Raw genomic sequence first — 17,823 nt, 5'->3', positions numbered from 1 at the left:
AAATGCTATGCAGTAGCTGCAAACCAGAGGAAAATTAGCCAAACCGTTTTCACACCATTGTTTTCTGTGATGTCCCCATCAGAATTGTATTTTCTGATTCTCTAATGAAATGTACATTTTAGATTGTGCATGAATTGAAATTTGAATGATGTTTCCACAGGCTTTTGAAGATATATACATTGAAAAGAAAAAGACCATTAAGACTATCCTGGAGTATGCTGATAAGATATTCACCTATATCTTCATTTTGGAAATGCTTCTAAAATGGGTGGCATATGGATATAAAACATATTTCACCAATGCCTGGTGTTGGTTGGACTTCTTAATTGTTGATGTAAGTATTTTAGGATAAATTGTAAAGGATTATTTATTCTAAGTGTTCTGTTTTCATCAATGCTTTCTTATGTTATCATTTTGTCATCTTATTTTACTTTAAGGCCAGATGTTTATGTTTTTAAGAATATTAATGTAGCCCATGGAAATATATCTGTGATGAATAGAGCAGTAATTTTTCAATCCATGTGACTTCTCTTCCATACTACTCTATCTAACACTTGTAACCTATCCTTGCATATGTTTCCCAAAATTCAAAAGAAATGTGATTTTAAAAAACACACATGATTTGAGGCTGGAGAGATAGCTCAATGGTTAAGAGCACTAGCTTCTCCTCCAGGTCATCCAGTATTGATTCCCAGCACCCCAATGGTGACTCACAGCCCTCTATAACTCCTGCCATAAGCACTCTGATGCACCCTTCTGGAGTACTACACACAGGGTGAACCGACACACATATTGTTAACAACTACACAAAATTTGAAAAGAAATAATTTTCTTTAAAATGCACATGATTTAAATATCATTCTGGTTAACATTAACAAAAAAAAAAATGAAAGACTAGAGGATCCTTGAAAGAGAAGAACAGAAAGGAGCAGATGAATGTTTCTAAGAGAGAAAAGATGCTCATTTTCACAACTAAAATTCAGAGATGTAGGGAAAAATAGTCAAGTTGTCTAACATAGTAGCTGAAATTTAGGTTAAAATTAAGGATTAAGGCTAATTTTATGTTAGATAAAAAGAAAGGCTAGGGACTATTTATCCCAGTCATAATGATGGAGAAAACCAAAATGAGTCACTTTTGTCCTTTTCTCAAACATTCATCTACTGCCCCCTCCAGAAGGGCAGCAAAGCACAAAAGTCAATATCACTTAGATAAGTTCAGAGACCATTTTAGGACATGGATAATGGAAATGCATAATAATACTTCATTTTACATAGTATTTTTAACATAAGATAAAATGATTTGGGGGCTGGGGACAGAATTCAATTATAGGATAGCTGTCTACCATGTGTAAGGCACTAGTTTCATATTCAGTACATAAAAATAGAGAAGGAGATGGTGAATTTTTGTCATTGCTTTTTTATTATTTAATTATAAATTGATAATTTCATATGCATGTGTATACTAATTACTCCCCACCTTTTCTTAAATCCTTAGTTGCCTGTAGTTCTTTGAGTAGGGCTGAGGGCCCCTGAGTTTCCAGTGCAGCCCCGCACAGTTCACTTTAGTGTCTCTTATTGTTTGTTGTCTTTGTTCAGCTCATAAGTTTAGGCAGCTACGTTAGCAAAGCTCTGATATTCCTAGAAACTTTATATATTTAGGAATACACACAAAAAAAATTAACAAAAAAAGAGGCCATGAATTTGAAAGAGAGTGAGGAGGAGTGTATTGCTAATCCCACAGATGCAAGTAAAAGGACCACTGACCCAAATCATTATGGCCAAATTAATTTAGGCAAGCTTTTTTTTTTGTTAATGTATATGGGCTGTCTCTCCCTAAAAGTGGGGCTGAAAAAATCATCATTGAACATTGGTAAGATAAAGGCTTTTATAGCCCAGATGTAGGGCTTTCTAAATGGGGGATCTGGCAGACAAATAGATGAGGTTACAGAAACAGAACATAACAACTTCTGAAAATAAAGACATGATTGCAAGGTGGTCATAACAAGGTAGTCATAACAATGTATGTCATAACAAGGTGGTCATAACAACAGACTGTCATAATAACCTTTTGAAACAAAGGTATGGTTGCTATTTCATAGAGCCATTTGTAGTTGAGGTTATGGGTGGGGCAAAGCAGATTTGAGAAACAGATTTAATCATAAACAGGGAGGAATCTAGTTTGTCTCTACTATAAGATGGCTTTCAAGGCTAAGATGGAGGCAGGCTGCTTTATCAGTGTGAGAGGGTTTGGAGGGAGGAAAAGGAAGGGGAAAATTATTTAATTATTATAATTTCAAAAAATAAACAAATCTTTAAAAAAAAAAGATTTGTAGGAGGAAACGCACATGTGTACCAGGCTATGGGCTGGAATGCAGTGTTTCTCAAGATTATCATATATTCACTATCAGAACATTTAACAACAGTTTGAAGAACCATTCTACTATTTCATTATAGATTGCTCAAATTTTTAGTATTATTTTTAGAATCTTTCTTGTGGGAGACCTGCTCCCACTTTTTCCACCAGAGTACTCTTGAGCAGAGAGAACTGGGAAATATTTAGATAGAAATATAGAGGAAAGAGACATATAGAAACATAGGATAGCCTTGGGAAGGCCTTGGTCAAAACCTACCAGCCTCCTCTGTCTCTTCTAAAGGGCTACTTATAGAAATGCCAAAGGGTGGAGCAAAAGACCTCCTCCTAGCACAGTCAAATGCAGACCCTCTCAAACACCTGGTAACCATGCACATGGTCAATCCATCCCTTTATGTATCCCTGCTGGGTAAGGCAAGCTCAGATCACTAGGAAACCTCTGTGGGCTCCCACACTTTCTTATGAAAAAGAGAGCATACCATTTTTCTTAAGTGGGAAATAATGGACATGCATGAGTGAATCAGTTTAGGGGTGGGAAGAGGAGTAATGAGTCCTACTAGCTATAGGTTATTAAAATGTATATTCCATTTTGTGAGGTATTCCAAAGTGACTACACAAGGACATCTATTCCACAGAGCTGTTTATTTGTCTCAAGCAGGAGCAATAAACTTCTAAGCAACCAAGTTTTATTCTCTAAACAATTAAATAGAAATTGACCTGAATCCACTCCTCTGAATCTCTTTGACATTACATTAGCTGTATTGAAGACATCATTCTTAGACACAATGCATGCTGCAATAAATAATAGACGGAAATTACACAGAGACTGAACGCACTTAGAGATACAGATTTTGATTCACAGAAGAACTCAGTGTTCTGTTCCAAAATGGATGTTGATTTCTTTTCTGCAAGTGTTCTTCCTTTTGAGATAATTCATGAAAAGAGAACACATTCCTGTAGGGTGCTCATCATGGCTGCTGGACCTAACTTGATGAAATTATTATATATTTAAACAGTGAATCATCTAGCCTCACTCTATCTTCAATATAACTCAAAATTCTTTCCATAAATTATTACAGATTGATCTTTGGTGACAATCTTGACAAACTGAAGACCATAAGCAGTATTGTTTTGAATCTGTTTCTATCTCAGTCATGAATCTTCAGGTGGTTTCCAAATACAGGTTATACTCATGTTTAGATCTATTTAAGCTTTTAACATACTTTTATTACAGCCTTGGAAGCACACTTAGATTTATCATGGATTTGATTTTAATAAACAATTTATTGGTTGCTGTAATTAAATTTTCAGATTTAATAAACAAGTAGCTAATCAGTAATTATGAAATACAAAATTATATGTGTTGTTTCTATTTAGGTATAGTAAGTAACCTTTCTTCCTTCCATTATTTCCTCTTTTGGTTAACCTTCCATGAAAAATATTTTCTTTTAAAAACTCCTTTCCAAGGTAAGTTTTAGGGGGAGCGGGCTGACTAAGTAACTTTATAAGGAAAATTACATTCTTCTTTTTGTTTTCTCTTAGTGTGATTTAGAATTGAACTTTCATTTCTCTGTTTTGTCACTTTTCTAAAATAGTTACTAAAGATGTCATTTTTTTGCAGGTATCTCTGGTTACTTTAGTAGCCAGCACTCTTGGCTACTCAGACCTTGGCCCCATTAAATCCCTGCGGACACTGAGGGCTCTAAGACCCCTAAGGGCCTTGTCTAGATTTGAAGGAATGAGGGTAAGAAAATACCAAACTCCTTAATGTGAAATCCTTATTGTTTAAGTATAGTGTGAAATAGTTCTAAAACAAGTGTGCAGTTATTATGGCCTATCACTGTATACATACATATACATACATATGTGATATGTTTATATATAGTAAGTACACACAGGATTTTAGAGTACCTACTAATTAACAAAGTAATAAATGATATTATAATCCTTCCTTTATATAATATAGGTAGAAAATCACATCTAATAAATGGCCTTTCTTTTTGAAAGTGGATATTTTGCTAGGCTACAGTTAAGTGGTGAGATAATGGTTAGACCTCACACTACTTCTCATATATACATTGATGATTTGCCTCATCGGACATCCAAATGATTTTTGATAAAGGAACAACCTTAGGTAGGGAACATAAGAAAGGATAAGAAGGTAAGGTAACATTAGCCATCATATCTAATTTCACGCACAAAGTAATGATGATTCAAAATCAGTGGAATTGTATCAAAATTGTATTTAAAGAAATCTAAGCCCCAAGAGTTTAGCTCACTTGCTGTATGCTGCCTAATAGCCCCAGAAGAGAGCCATTCCATAGAAACAAAGTGACACAAACAGTAACTATAGGCAATCTGGTTTTAAGAGCTATTAAATCAGTGACTTCTTCAGAACACCCATAGCACACAATGTCTATATTTTTTTTTTGCATTTAGCACAATTACCATTTGTTGCTAATCTTCCTTAATTTCTTCTTCTTCAAATTTATGCCTGATTCCTCAGCCTAAATTATTCTCTCACCTTGGAGTGCTTCTATCTCCTGTTTACATCCCCAACTCGCCAACTTCAGCATAGTAGTCAGCATATCATCAATCCAATACCTCTGACCATTAAACTGTATTTGACTTTACCTTGTCTGTTCAACACAAGACATACCCAAACATCATTTTATCTATGGCCACACACCCAAAACCCTCATCACCTTTTAATCATTTGCTTCACTTCTTGCAACCTCAAAGCAACTTAACATGGAGAGTAGTCTGGCTCATGTGTTTTAGATACATGGAGAGTGACAAGTTGTCAGCATTGCCTGGGGAGTTTTAGAAACACAGACTTCTAACTCAGCCCAGCTAACTTCTAACTCCTGCCTAGCTACTTCCAAAGCTGAGAAAAGAAGGTCATGATATAGAGACTAGCCTAGGCCATATAATGAGATCACATCTCAGAAAAACAAGAGCTTGAGAGAGAGCTCAGTGATAAGAGTACACACCTCACTTTCAAAAGAACCTGGATCGTTGTTAGGCAGTGCATGTATGTGCGCCCATGTGTACACAACACATGCACTCCCCCTGAGGTCCACTCTAGGTCCACTCATCCTGCCAAGTGGTATATTCTGGATTTAGCCAACTTCATATGAGCATCAGAGAATGTTCTGACCTTCAGCCCGTGTACTGTTAGCTCTGTTTGTTTAAGTATCATGGTAATCTTTTACTAGCTCATGCATACAGTTTATGATAGCCAAATCTATTATTTCAAAAGAATTCATAAGCAAGACACCATAAGAATGTAAAACTCCAATTTCATTTTATGAACATAGATAGCATTAGGATTCTTAATTCTAAGTTAATTTTTTGAGCATTAGTAGAATGCTGTGTTGTTTTCATACTTAAGATTAGCACCTGGATTTGAGCTACGTCTATTGCTTATCTGTAAACAGAGAACATGTTTGTGCCTAGAAAACTATTTCTTTGCTGATAAAGCCAGTCTATGATTTACAGGGTTTTTTCTGTTGGTCATGATGGTGGTTTTTGCTTGTTTTTATAAGACAAGTTGATCTAATTTCTTAATATTTTTAACATATTTACAGAACCCAAATATTTACTTATGTTTATCCTGAGAAGAAAAGTATTTCTTCAAGTGGCAGAGTCACTTTGGGGGAATAAAGGAAACAGTACAAGTGAAACATTTGAATGTAGTTTCCTCGGTCCTGAGGCTCTGCCCCCTTCCCATCTTCCTATCAATACACATTTTAACATCAGTAATGTGCCAGCTATCACGCTGGTAAAAAACGAAGAATATAATAGTAAATAGACTGTACCTCCCCACCAGTGAGTGAATTTTCCCAAGTCAGGGAAACAGCATGCTGTGGAATCTCCTATAATAGTTAGTGCACAGTACTACAGGAATGCCACAGGGACTTATCTGCCTGACAGTTTAAGATCTCACACTGCAGTAACATTGCAAAGCCATGACTGTCAAAGAAAGTCACAAGCCACAGGTCAGTAGGCACTCCAGGCATGGATACTATAGAGAGAGTTGAGTCTTTGGGGCTAAGAACTACAAGGCACAGTGTGATAAGCATAGTAGGGAGAATAGATGAAATGAGGATGGGGATGTAAGTCTGAAGAGGAAGCTGGCCACTCTAAATATCACTCCAGCCCTGTTATTCCTAACCTTTATGGAGATCATCTATCGGTAATATCCGGAAGGTATCCTATGAAGAGCAACCTATCTTTACCTCGTGCTCCTCTGGAATGTCTCCGCAGTAATTCTTATTGTTCCAGTTGAGGGGCCAAGAAATCACCAACAGCCCACTGACTGTTGCTCTGAAGGAAGTTCTACTGAAGCAGATTCAGACCCTTTGTTTATGTGTGACAGATGGCTACAACGGCAGCTGTATGTTACTCATACCAACTAAAGATATTTAAGAATATTTTCCTATTGCTATTCTAGACTATTTCACAGGTAGTCAGAGACCCTAAATGTGTCCCCATTTGGAAGTGTCTTGAGATCCTGCTTAAAAGTTAAACTCAAAAGCAAACACTAATAAACTAGCTCTAGTTCACTAGTGCTCAAATGTGGGTGAGAGCTGAAGGGTGAGAAGAAAGACAGATTTTTGAAGGATGAGATAATTAAGTTAAACCGGGGAGAGAGAACTATTCCAGAAGTTGAGATGCAGGAAAACTGAAGCAGTGAACTCATGGTTCAATAGCAAAGGAAAGGCTGCAGAGCAGTAATGAAGGAAGTGGTAAGGCAAGCCACAGCCTTGTTTGTTCCAGCTGAGGCCAGCACTCTCCGCATTTGGCCAAGCACTTACATAAGAGTTATTTTTAGAGTTAGAAAAATAACGACAAGAAAATTGCTCCAGTTTTTGTAGAGTCATCACAACGTAAAGAGTGCAAACCACTAAAAGACTCCTAACCTTAGCCCGATCTAATACAAACTAACAACTTCACAATACGGGAGGGTGGGCTTCTGAATGCTGGTGATTCCAGGATGGTGAGACTTCATATACACTTCATCAGTTTTCACCATTTATGTTTATGTTTCTCTCTTTTCTACACTTTGTAGATTTATGACTTTGTCTTATCATCATCAGATTTTGAGGGTTTTATTTTACATGTTTTCATTTATTTGAAGTGCATGGTCTTTTTTTGCCCATTTACTCTTCTGTTTACACTGGTAGTTTTAGTGTGTTTGTTAATTATAAAACTGGTACATCAAAAATTACAGAGCTTAGCAAACACCTTGTGTCGCTTGGCACACTACTGGCCATTATCAGCTATTCAATATAGACTTGTTTGTCAGTCTGCAACCTTTAATTCTGTATTGCTGTCTATTTGACATTGGCTTCTGATCCTGACTGGTCTTTCCTTTTTTGGGTATCAGGTGGTGGTCAATGCACTCATAGGAGCAATCCCTTCCATCATGAATGTGCTCCTCGTATGTCTTATATTCTGGCTAATATTTAGCATCATGGGAGTCAATCTGTTTGCTGGCAAGTTCTATGAGTGCGTTAACACGACAGATGGGGAACGATTTTCTATAGCTCAAGTTGCAAACCGTTCTGAGTGTTTTGCCCTTATGAATGTTAGTGGAAACGTGCGATGGAAAAACCTGAAAGTGAACTTTGATAACGTTGGGCTTGGTTACCTGTCACTGCTGCAAGTTGTAAGTGATTCCTTTCATGAACAGTTGGTATGGGGTGGAAGATGTAAATCATTGTTTAGATAAGCTCTTAGCTAGAAATTAAGATACTATGTGATTTTCAAATAGACTTGCTTTTTCTCTTAGAGGGTGTATCCTGTAAGCATGGCTAAAGAGCACAGGTTTCTTGAATTTTACCTTTATTAATCCAGAATTGACACAGTTTGCTTTCATTTGAACCCTCATCACTGCATCACCAGAATGTCAACCCCCAAGTAGTGATTGTGGGTTATCTATGTTTATCTGACAAGGGAATGAGAAGAGTTTCTGAGAGGTGCAAGGAAGCCTGGAGAAATGGAGACAAATTGTTTCCAGTCCTAATGATCAAATTCTCTTCCACTTTTGGAAAGTAGAAGTTCATATGTAAAGTTCACAAGTATTTGTAACAATTTGGAAATACTTAATTAGAAAAATAAGTTTAGATAATGTCCTTTAAAAATTATAGCAGTTTTAATATGGCTTTTACATCTGAAATAAATATATGTGATGCTCTGGTTTAAAAAGTCATAGTATTTTTATATTAAATTGGTATTTTAAAATACAACAAAACTAACTTGATGCTATTAGTAAATATTATAAGATCAAATAGACATAATTATATTATGGTAATTTTAGAATCTGAGCTTCACACTTAATTTCTATAAATGTACTTGCAGGCCACATTCAAAGGGTGGATGGATATTATGTATGCAGCTGTTGATTCTGTAAATGTAAGTATTGATTAACCTACTAAACTTTCAAATTTATTTATTTCTTTAGTTTAGCTCAATAGGTTTTGAACTACTGGTCTCATTTGTCCCATGGATATGTTCAAATATAATGAAAAGCTGCCGCCCTGCTATAGTCAAATGCTAAGGAGTATAACATTTGGAGATGGGCCCTAACGTACTTTTGGGTTTGCTCCATTACACAAATTCTTCAACCAACTCTGAGCAATGTACTTTCACTGCCTGAGCCTTAGTTTAATCCGCTGTAAAAATGAAATAACCCAGTGTATCTCTCTCATGGTTATATTGTGAGGATCCACCAATCAGCACTAAGCATAGGCTAGGGGTAACGAATGAGCAGCCAATACTAGTTCATCAAAATAAATGTGAAATTATTTTTATTCATATTTTCTGCTGTTTTTATATTTTAAAACACTTTGAAATAAAACTTTTTCCAGTAAACCTTAAAGATTATTGGCTAGTTTATGTTCTCGTGAAATCCAGTAGACATTTTTATAACCAACACAAACATAATAAAATTAATATAAATCTGGTATCACCACTTTTACAGTTTTCATTTGGAAATCAAGGGTATTCTTTCAGTAATTTAGCTGATGACTTGTCCTATAAGTCTGAGATTAAGTACTGATATGACTAGAACCTTTATAAATCACTTTAAGTTTGTGTGTATATGCAGAGTAAGAATCTATCAAACACTAGTTAGTACTGAATAAATGTTTAAGAGTGATTCTACTAAGTTTTAGCAATGCTTCTGAAATATTACCTTTTTCTAGGATAACAGTCTTAGAGTTACTTTGTCAACTTGCATAAGAGTGAAAATAATTTTTATTGTCAACACACTATTGACATTTTCCATAGGTAAATGAGCAGCCAAAATATGAATACAGCCTCTACATGTATATTTATTTTGTCATCTTTATCATCTTTGGGTCGTTCTTCACTTTGAACTTGTTCATTGGTGTTATCATAGATAACTTCAACCAACAGAAAAAGAAGATAAGTATTTTAAGTGTTGTCTTCATTGTGCTGAAAAACAATTCATTCATGTAAATTAGTTATTTATATTTTATTTTTCAAAATGTTGATCAAGTATGCAATTGCATATATTCATAATCTTATAATTTTACTGTGTAAATTTTTTCTGTCATAGTTTTAAACACTATATTAATTATTCTGTTTTCTCTAGTGTTGCCTATAGAGGGCTGATACTAGGCAACAACAGTATCTTTAGTCAATGTCACATTCTAGGGTGCTAGGAATTAGGGTTTCCATATATATTTAAGTGAATAGAACTCAACTCACAAGGTCAACCATTATATTCTTGTGTATTGTTACTACAATGTCCTAGGAAAGAGGAAGTGGAGTTGGGGATTTAACATAGGTGAAGTACTTACCGAAGACACACAAGGCTCTGGGTTTTGTCCCAGCATAAAAATAAATAGGTAAATAAATAAATAAATAACCAAAAACCAGGGAGGAAAGTAGAAAAGAGGAATGGCACAACAGGATGAGTAGTTGGCCCTAAATCAGACAGCTAAGAAGTAATACAGACTAATTAGAATCAGTGGTATATCTCCTATCTGTTGAATATTTGATAGACTCTTTCATGCCACCCACTACACTGTAGCTTCAGGACCTGCATATATGAAATAGTGAAAAGTGTAGTGATAAAATTGCACAAAACTGCACAGGGCCAGTCAGACAAAGAGATGCAGTTGTGTGTGGTACTTCCTACACCCTCTGAAGGTGGGTAAGAGGACGTGCGGCAACTGGGAGGTCAAAGGATAGAAGACAGTCTTCATAAAAGACAACAGAAATACACGAGTCTGCGTCTAGCTCTAATAAAGGAGGCAGCAGTTCAAGATGAACAGCAACTCACCCAGTTAATATGGAATTGAGATTTGAAGGTAGAAATAAAAAATATTCGTGATGTTTGTAGCTTTGGGAAAGCAAATTTGAAAATCCTTATTAATTAAATATTGTTCAGCAGGAGCTGTTATGTCATTGGTATATCAAGTAAGGAAAAACATGAAAGCAGGACACTGACATTATTGGGATTCCTTTATGTCAGACACTGGATAAGATGCCTCATGTATGTAATCTAGAGGAATGAACTCTAGTTAACTTATTAGAGAGGTTATGCAACATTTGGATAGTCTGACCCTAGAGAGTAGCTTCATTGTAAACCAAAACCCAGAGTTCCTTTCAGCCACAGATTATGAAACTGGGCTTTCATAAAAGTTCTTTGTGACTGGAAAAACTCAAGTTAGTACAGACCCTGTTTAATCTGTCACCTGAGGTGCTCTTAGAACATCCAAAATAGCCCACCATGACAATAGGTAATAGGGTGCACACTCAATTGAGACATTTTATCAAAGAATGCCTGCATGGCTGTTGTGGACTGCAAGAGAATAGAATCTGTGTCTTAGGTTTCTTAACAATTAGCTGAATTACTATGGTTCTGGTACCACATACAGGAAAAGATACTCTTGGAGAATTAGGAGTAGGATTAACAGAGAAAATTGTTTCAGGTTTCAGCTTGGCATCTATAGATACATACGTGCATGCACTGGCATGTTAGTAGTGCACAAAATTCACTACCACAAGCACAAGACGAGGTCAGTGTGGTTCAAATCCCATATGTTATCCAGGACTCAATGTAACCTCTTAAGTATTTTAAATGTAAATATTTTAATTTCAATTTATGACTCTATCCAACCCTTTGAAATACACACTCCCATTTTACCACTTCTCTCAATAATCCATCATCTCTGTTAATACTCTCCCTTGTTGGAGGAGGAACTGGGGTGTGGGCTGGGGGATACAGAAGGAGGGGCGGAGGAGGGAAGAAAGGGGGATCTGTGATTGGTATGTAAAACCAATAAAAAATTTCTTAATAAAAAATAAATTTGAAAAAGGAAAAAAATAAAAAAAGTTCCTTTGACATTTCAATTTCTATAGTTAGTCATAAGCATACAACTGAAGGTGAGTAGGTAAGTTATGAATAATTTCAAGTTATGGAATGGAAAACTAAGAAGAAACAGATGCTGAGTACAGATGTGGGCACCTATGTATGAATTCTAAGTAATGACAACCCTTTTTTAATAACTACATCATTAGGAAGAAGGTGAATAGCAACTACACTAAAACATCCTCCATTCAAAATTGTGGATCCCCAAATGTTTCAGATGTCATATTTTCTTAGATTTTTAAATATTAACATGCATAATGAGATATTGTATCTCATTTTTGTATGAGACAAAAGCCAAAACAAAAAGAGAATCATTTGTGCTTCATAGACATGTTATACAAGTAAGATGAAGGTATAAAATTTGAAGTGCACACACACATGGATGCTGACATTGGTAAAGAACTGTGCATGCATTTCTAGCATTGTCTGTTAATTCTCTTCTCCATTAATGAAATGGCAACATGGGGGAAATAAATATAAATTAATAGAAAATTAATACTATATTAGTTGCTGTTGTAGAGCTCTACTCCTTATTAGAGTCCTAAACATCAGCAAAAGCATGAAAGACATTTTTAAATCTTCCTAATCTACCTGTTATTTAGCAGAAATATTTTCTACTAATAAAACTAGCAGAGAAAATAATACCTCAGCAAAAAGGCTAAAATAGCACAGGTTAGTATATCGAAAGGTAATCAAACTAGCCATTATTATATGTAATGTGTATATTCTACATATGTGAATTACATTATGACCGTATTTATATACAGATATTCTTTTTAGGCATCTTATTATAGCTCCTAGGTACATAACAAAGTGAATTTCATCTCTATATTTAAATATTTGACCCTTTTATGAATCAGAAGAAAGAACTGCACACTGATTCTGGTTTTAACTGGATTTCTCTTTTATTCCTTTACCTTGGAGGTCAAGACATCTTTATGACAGAAGAGCAGAAAAAATACTACAATGCAATGAAGAAGCTGGGATCCAAGAAACCACAAAAACCAATTCCCAGGCCAGGGGTAAATATGTGTGTGTGTGTGTGTGTGTGTGTGTGTGTGTGCAATATCCTCCTAACTATGTTCATTTCCTAAATATTTTAAATTTGTGATGTATTTTTACTCATTCTATAAAATTTATACAATTTCTTTGTACATTAAATTTTGATTTTTTTTCCCTCCCCCAACTCCTTCCAGATCCTTTGTATAGTTTAATATGCAGATAATATTTGGGAATTTTATTCTACATTCTGTATCATTTTGGGTTTATTTTGCAGAACAAATTCCAAGGATGTATATTTGACTTAGTGACAAATCAAGCCTTTGATATCACCATCATGGTGCTTATTTGTCTCAACATGGTAACCATGATGGTAGAAAAAGAAGGGCAAAGTGAATACATGACAGATGTTTTGTATTGGATCAACGTGGTCTTCATTATCCTGTTCACTGGGGAGTGTGTGCTGAAGCTGATCTCCCTCAGACATTACTACTTCACTGTGGGATGGAACATTTTTGATTTTGTGGTAGTGATCCTCTCCATTGTAGGTAAGGCTACTTATTAATCACGTTTTCTTTGTGGATAAAGTCTGCTCTGCTCAGAGAGGTGTCTGCATGCTTGAGATCTGTTTTGCTTTCAAGTGAATGATTAGCATGAAAGAAGGGAGGAGATTTAGAAAGAAAGCAAATTCTTTCACTTCAGAGTTCCCGAATTCAAGCCCAAGCCCTGAAAGCCAAATGATGGGTCTGTCAGAAAGAATTCCTGTTGAGGTTAGTCCCCAGGCCTGCCTCTAGGAGCCTTCAAATGGACATCTGTCCATAAATGTGTCCTGGAAGCTAATGAAGAATGCACTAATAATTCTAGTTTTAGCAGGTTCAAAAATACCGGCATATTTTTGGCTGTTAAATTCATCCTGAACTTAAAATGTCAAAAACTGCCATTCTCATCTCTTAAAACTTGGCCAGTCCATAACATTCAGTAATTTCTCAGCTAGCAGCTCGTGTCTGTGCAACACAGATTTTATATACCTTCTTCTTCCGCTGTCATCTCTGTCCTGTTCTCTGTCTCCACACGCTAATATTTTAAAGTTATATTTCATTCTTAGCATTGAAATTTCTTGATAGAAGAAACTGTGGAATTAAACTCATAGCTGATCAAACAGGGTCATAAAAGCTAAAGGTTGTATAATCCAAAACCACAATAAAGAATGCCAAATGACTTAAAATCAATTTTTAAATAATATTGTCACTAGATGTGATAAACCAAAGCACATTAAAACTCAGGTAGTGATGTCATAGTGGCAATGCAAAATATAACGATGGAAACTTTCCCCTTCAGTCAGGACAGTAAAAGAACATCCTTCTATCACATAGTTTTAGCAATGCTAACCAGGGGATTTAAATTAAAAACAAACAAACAAAAAACAAGGAGGTGCATTGAATTAAAACCCAGGAGTAATTTATCTTTATCCTCATCATATTTTCTAAAATGAAAGAGTTGTCTGTGGCCATGTATATCTATCTCCAATCCAATCATTAAAAAGGCTTTCCCAGGAGGACATGGAGTTCCAGACCATCCTAGGCTACCTAGTCAGACAGTTGCAAAACTTTTTTTTAACTCAAAACTTTTTTTTTTTCCAAGACAGGGTTTCTCCGTGTAGCTTTGCGCCTTTCCTGGAACTCACTCTGTTGCCCAGGCTGGGCTCACAGAGATCTGCCTGGCTCTGCCTCCCGAGTGCTGGGATTAAAGGCGTGCACCACCACCACCCGGCTCAAAACTTTTAAAAAATTAATTGGAGTTCAGAAAAGCCAAATTATAAATTGCACTTAACCAACATTGGTAATTTTCTTAAATGTTGACCAAAAATAGAAAATATATTGGACAAAATTTTAATTCAAAATTATAATAAAAAAGATTAAAAATCTAGTAACAAATTTACTATATATTGTATAAGACTTCTGTGAAAAAAGTAAAGGGCAAAAAAGGCTGAAATATTTGAAGGCTTGGTTACAAAGGCTGTCGTTGAGATTAGGATTTTCTAAAGACTCATTTATTTTTACTAATATGGGTGTGTATCTGGGTGAGTGTATGTCATGTGTGTGTGGGTACCCACATAAGACAGAAGAGGGTTTCAGACCCCCTAGAGCTGAAGTTACAGGCAGTTGTGAGCCACCAGGCATTGGTGCTGGGAACCAAACTCACATCCTCTGCAAGAGAAGCAAGCGCCCTTACCTCCGAGCCTCCGCTCCAGCCCCAGTGACTAGTTTTATGAAATTAATTTGTAATTTCCATAAGATTATCAGTGAAACGTTTCATATGGTGGTAGTTACAGATTGAAAACACAGCCATGATAATAGCTGCAACTGTGTTTAAAAATTAAAATTTGAAGGATTCAGAGAAACGAAACACTAGACTTTAATAATATACAATTAGTAATTTACTCAGTTTCATAGCCGTAAAAGTCAAAGGATAGTATTAAAATGTGGATCAGCTGGAGTGGTGCACACCTGTATTCACAGCACTGGGGAGGCCCAGGCAGGCAGATCTCTGAGTTTCAGGCCAGCCTCCTCTACATATCAATTTCCAGTCTAGCCAAGGGCAAAGTTTACATGGTCAGACCCGATCTTTAAAAAAAAGGTTAGAAAATTTGTGAAATTAAAAAAATATATATTTTATTATCTCTACCCCCCCTCTTTTTTTTCCTCTTGTTTTTTATTAGTAGGATCTAGTTTGTGGATGGCTCTAGCTCTGAGCTCCATCTTGAGTCCTGGAAATAGACTTTGGAGCATGAGCATAGGTAATTCTTTCTGTGCACGACACAACTTTAGTCTCAAGAGAATGAAAAACGTTTTACAGACAAAAATAAAGAGGGATGTGTCCATGAATTTAGATAAGGTGGAAAAAATGTCACAAGCAGTTATTTGCTAAAATACTGAATTCAAGATAGAACAGCAATTCTGAATTTGTAAGACGGCAGATGAAGCAATTTAGATTCATGATACTGTGCCACATGGATATCTAAACATTTCCTTTTTTTTCCTCCCCTCCCACATAGGAATGTTTCTGGCCGAGATGATAGAGAAGTACTTTGTGTCCCCTACCCTGTTCCGAGTCATCCGCTTAGCCAGGATTGGCCGAATCCTACGCTTGATCAAAGGCGCCAAGGGGATCCGCACGCTGCTCTTTGCTCTGATGATGTCCCTTCCTGCGCTGTTCAACATCGGCCTCCTGCTTTTCCTGGTCATGTTCATCTATGCCATCTTTGGGATGTCCAACTTTGCCTACGTTAAAAAGGAAGCTGGAATTAATGACATGTTCAACTTTGAGACCTTCGGCAACAGCATGATCTGCCTGTTTCAAATCACCACCTCTGCAGGCTGGGACGGACTGCTGGCTCCCATCCTCAACAGTGCACCTCCTGACTGTGACCCCAAAAAAATTCATCCAGGAAGTCCAGTGGAAGGAGACTGTGGGAACCCGTCTGTGGGGATTTTCTACTTTGTCAGCTACATCATCATATCCTTCCTGGTTGTGGTGAACATGTACATCGCCGTCATCCTGGAGAACTTCAGCGTCGCCACTGAAGAAAGTACTGAACCCCTGAGTGAGGACGACTTTGAGATGTTTTATGAGGTCTGGGAGAAGTTCGACCCTGATGCCACTCAGTTCATAGAGTTCTGCAAGCTCTCTGACTTTGCGGCTGCCCTGGATCCTCCCCTTCTCATCGCAAAGCCAAACAAAGTCCAGCTCATTGCCATGGATCTGCCCATGGTGAGCGGAGACCGCATCCACTGCCTGGACATCTTATTTGCCTTTACAAAGCGGGTTTTGGGTGAGGGCGGAGAGATGGATTCTCTTCGTTCACAGATGGAAGAAAGGTTTATGTCTGCAAATCCTTCCAAAGTGTCCTACGAACCCATTACAACCACACTAAAACGAAAACAAGAGGATGTATCTGCTATTATCATTCAGCGTGCTTACAGAAGGTACCGCCTTCGGCAAAACGTCAAAAATATATCAAGTATATACATAAAAGATGGAGACAGGGATGACGACTTGCCCAATAAAGAAGATATAGTTTTTGATAATGTTAACGAGAACTCAAGTCCAGAAAAGACAGATGCAACTGCCTCTGCCGTCTCTCCACCTTCGTATGACAGTGTCACAAAGCCAGATCAAGAGAAATACGAAACAGACAAAACAGAAAAGGAAGACAAGGGGAAGGATGGGAAAGAAAGCGGGGAATAGAGCCTCAGTTTTGCTCTACTGTTTACAGCCTGTGAAGGTGACTCACTGGTGTTAATAAGACTCCTTTACGGAGGTCTATGCCAAACTCTTTTTATCAAAACATTCTCAAAGGCCGCACAGTCACTAGTTTTGATCCAATGAGCAGAGGGCAGCATTGGCACATGGCTATTTTTGCATTGGTAAATGGTTCTGTAAGAATTGTGACTGTAACTCTGTAGGGAATAATCATTACTGCAATCAAGGGTGATTTAATCATTCAGCAAATCGGAAAACCATAGAGAAAGAACATTTTCTCATTTGCTTCCTTATTTTTTCTCTAGATTCTAATTAAACATGTACCCCATCTAAATATAGAAATTCAGGTAGACATGCATCCATGCACACAGACACAAATACAAACGGGATTAGCTACGGTTTGGAATTCAGTGCAATAAAATTCCTTATAAAAGTAACGGGAATTAGTAATGAAGGTTTTGTCAAAACATCTTATTATTAGGGAGTCAGAATCTTTATCCATAAACAGAGTTCAGTTTCTATTTTGAGGTGCTCAAACTTATCCTATATTGCATCAAAAGCAATTTATAGGTATCTATAAAATGTCATGGGATTGAAAACATATGTAGGCTACTTATTTAAAAAATCACTTGCATTTGCATAGATTAGCATTCACCTTGATTTATTGGAATTTTGTGCTCACATGATTCTCCCACCTCAGTTGCTTAGCTCAAACTTCAAGTTCATTGAGAACAGCTAGCCTGCTTTTCTTATGTCCCACTTTGTATGTACAATAACCACA

At 36.6% G+C, this 17,823-nt stretch overlaps 1 protein-coding gene across 3 annotated transcripts in view; it reads left to right on the top strand.

Annotated features, from left to right (window-relative positions):
• The window catches only part of Scn9a (sodium voltage-gated channel alpha subunit 9), an 86,441-nt gene extending 68,925 nt beyond the window's left edge, over nt 1–17,516 (top strand). For all 3 annotated transcript variants that reach the window (XM_059259167.1, XM_059259168.1, XM_059259166.1), the window contains exons 19-26: nt 161–334; nt 3,993–4,115; nt 7,764–8,045; nt 8,738–8,791; nt 9,668–9,805; nt 12,698–12,802; nt 13,057–13,327; nt 15,835–17,516. In XM_059259167.1, the coding sequence (XP_059115150.1) occupies nt 161–334; nt 3,993–4,115; nt 7,764–8,045; nt 8,738–8,791; nt 9,668–9,805; nt 12,698–12,802; nt 13,057–13,327; nt 15,835–17,027 (2,340 nt within the window). In that variant the 3' untranslated portion in view covers nt 17,028–17,516. The remainder of the gene's footprint in view (nt 1–160; nt 335–3,992; nt 4,116–7,763; nt 8,046–8,737; nt 8,792–9,667; nt 9,806–12,697; nt 12,803–13,056; nt 13,328–15,834) is intronic.
• The last annotated feature ends 307 nt before the right edge of the window (nt 17,517–17,823 follow it).

The sequence above is a fragment of the Peromyscus eremicus genome, chromosome 4 (genome assembly GCF_949786415.1).
Source record: "Peromyscus eremicus chromosome 4, PerEre_H2_v1, whole genome shotgun sequence".
Classification (NCBI taxonomy): Eukaryota; Metazoa; Chordata; class Mammalia; order Rodentia; family Cricetidae; genus Peromyscus; species Peromyscus eremicus.
Note: the sequence above shows the minus strand (reverse complement) of the source record. Positions and strands in the feature narration are given on the sequence as shown.